General features: G+C 44.8%; 1 protein-coding gene across 1 annotated transcript; it reads left to right on the top strand.

Annotated features, from left to right (window-relative positions):
* The first annotated feature begins 1,739 nt into the window (after nt 1-1,739).
* LOC119335461 (E3 ubiquitin-protein ligase ATL23-like) lies at nt 1,740-2,457 on the top strand. The gene has a single exon (XM_037607587.1). It carries the CDS (start codon nt 1,845-1,847, stop codon nt 2,385-2,387), a length of 543 nt encoding a protein of 180 aa, XP_037463484.1. The 5' UTR covers nt 1,740-1,844; the 3' UTR covers nt 2,388-2,457.
* Nucleotides 2,458-2,722: the final 265 nt, after the last annotated feature.

The raw sequence follows: 2,722 nt of genomic DNA, 5'->3' as shown, positions 1-2,722 counted from the left end.
AAAAACAAAATTGACAAATTCAACACCGAATAGTACATAACATAACTTGAGCTTTAGATTATCGCATTGATGTCAAATTTGTCATTTTTGTATCTCAAAAAATATTTTATTTTTTGATACAAAATTTTGTGACATCATACATTGATGTTGCGTTAACATGCTAGATTTTTTTTTCAGTTTTAAAAAAATATACTATAGCATCCGGTGCACCGGTAACACCACAAGTGCAGGTGCACCAGATACATTCCCGCTCCAATTGCATGTTCTCAAAGTAGAAATGTTCTACAACTTCCAAGATGGTTGCGGTGAATAAGGTTCCTCTAGATCTCCCTCCAATGTAGCACCTCTCTTTGGGTCTTTGAGATTCGACCAGGCATTTTTGTATCTTGGTGGTGACCTTGACATAGTGGCGGGGGCACGCTCCATCCTCATTGGTGGAGGTGGGTGTCATCTTCTTCATGTCTGGTTCTTCTCCTTGTCATGTTCTTCCGGACAATGATCCAATCTTTAGGTTGTGACCACCGACGTCTTTTGGCACAACTACATGACTTTTTGGCCGCAAATTCAAAATCTTGCTGGCTTTAGCTATGTAGAGTTTCAGTCCTGGCACCGAACAAGGCTCACAGTGTGGTTTGTAGGGAGAAGATGGCATTTGCTTCACAAAGGACCCTACTTGTGATTTTTCTTTTTCTGGGGGGTTGCCTTCTAAGGGTTGGACATTTTCTATCGGCTTAATATTAAGAAGATGACATTGCAGAAATACACACCTTTTGGGCCGAGATACCACAAAACCACAACTCTAGAGGATTTTAACATAAAATCACAATTATAGGACTAGTAACAACAACACACAAAAATGTTCTTAGTAGTCAGTTAAGGAGAATTATGACATGTGGGTCCCATGTTAACGGACTCTAGCGATTGCTTGGCTTGAGAGGCTGGCTTAGGTTGAGTAGACCTCAGCTAGCTTATAAAAGTAAAATATTAAAAATATCTCAAAATCTCAAGGTGGGCTAAATTATTCTAAAATTTTCACAAAATGGACAATTTTTTGGCCAAAGTAGTCCAAATTCGGCCAATTGTTTTTAAAAGAAGTTTTCAAAAGGATCTGAAAAACTAAAGTAATTCACAACATCTTAAATGATCAATATGGAAAATTTTCAGTGGCCCATCCATTTTAAAATTTGGACAACTTTTTCTAAGATTCGGTCAAATTATCTTCAAAAACTCAAAGTTCTCAAAAAATCTTAAAAATTACAGTATTTCTAAACATCTTAAATGATCAATGTAAGAAATTTCAGCCAATTTAGCCCAGCCACTTAAAATTTCTCCACTACTTTGTGTCTATGACTACCGGGTCCGGTCATTTGATTTGTGTTCAACTGGTTGATTTGTGTTGTCTGTTATTGATTAGTCCTAGTGTTGTGGTTTTGTGTTAGCTCAACCCCAAAGTTGTGCATTTGTGCAATTTCCTCTATTAAGAAATTCTCAATATAGTTAAAGAATAAAAAACCATTATTTTAGTTGTTCCGGTCGTTCTCTACCTTGAACCTATCAGCCATTCAGCAACTGGCACCTCTTATCCAGTACCTTGCTTAATTAGCTGCTTACATAGTTACATCCCAAGTGATGATCTGGTGATAAAGTTGTCTGTTCCTCCTTGTTTTCTCCTACAACTTCAGCATAATATGCCCCATCTCCATATCCAAAGCCGGAGAACGGAAGTAACAAGACCCATACATGCATGGTCGAAAACTCTCAAAGACGCATGAAAGCGTATACTAGCTCGCACGAGCTGTTATGCTAGCGCCTCTATAGTCAGCAGTCACCTGCAACTAGCTAGGATGGTCACTGCTTCCACTGCGCTCTCCGTCGCCGCCCTGGTGGCCGGCGTGACGCTGATGCTCATCGTCCACGTCCTCGTGATCTTCTGGGCTCTGCGGCGGGGCGCCGCCCAGGCCTCCAGCGCCGACCTGGAGCGTGCCGTGGACGACGCCTGCGGAGGCAAAGGCAAGGGCCTGTCGGCCGAGGAGCTCGAAGCGCTGCCGTGCCACGACTTCAAAGCTGCCGTCGGAGGCGGCGGGGACTGCGCCGTGTGCCTGGAAGCGTTCGAGTCCGGCGACCGGTGCAGGCGGCTCCCGAGGTGCGAGCACAGCTTCCACGCGCCGTGCGTCGACTCGTGGCTGAAGAAGAGCCAGTGCTGCCCCGTGTGCCGCGCCGACGTGGTTGACCGGCCCAAGGCCGAGGCGGAGGTGGCTGGAGAGGGAGAGGTGCCGGCTCTGACGGTGGAGATGGCGGAGAGGACAAACCCCGCCGCGCTGGAGGTCGTCGTCGAAAGGCTGCAACGGTATAGCTGGGGCCCTCATGCTGTGACCGTGTTACACTAAGATTAATTCGTGTTGTTTGTGCGAGCAGTAATTAAGCTCTTTCGCATTTTGCAGTGTGTATAGTCAATCCTTTCGAATGAAACATTTGTATTTGATCAACGAGGCACGATTTTGTAAACATATCTTGCTTCGACATCCTTCAAATTGTAGTACCACATATTTGAAGTCCATTTATTACAGATGGCACTAATTGGCTGCACCTACCTATCAGTAAGAGCTTCACTATTGGGGATTTGGGCCTTCGTGTCATAACTTTGTCTTCTTCCTAGGTGTGTTTTTTCACTACCCCGCGTTGCACCGAGGGTGACTCGGGCGAATCCTACACACTGCCGCCT

This window comes from Triticum dicoccoides, chromosome 7B, assembly GCF_002162155.2.
Source record: "Triticum dicoccoides isolate Atlit2015 ecotype Zavitan chromosome 7B, WEW_v2.0, whole genome shotgun sequence".
Taxonomy (NCBI): Eukaryota; Viridiplantae; Streptophyta; class Magnoliopsida; order Poales; family Poaceae; genus Triticum; species Triticum dicoccoides.
Note: the sequence above shows the minus strand (reverse complement) of the source record. Positions and strands in the feature narration are given on the sequence as shown.

Excerpts from the sequence above, each read along its gene's own strand:
- LOC119335461 (XM_037607587.1), top strand. The coding sequence starts at position 1,845 with ATGGTCACTGCTTCCACTGCGCTCTCCGTCGCCGCCCTGGTGGCCGGC.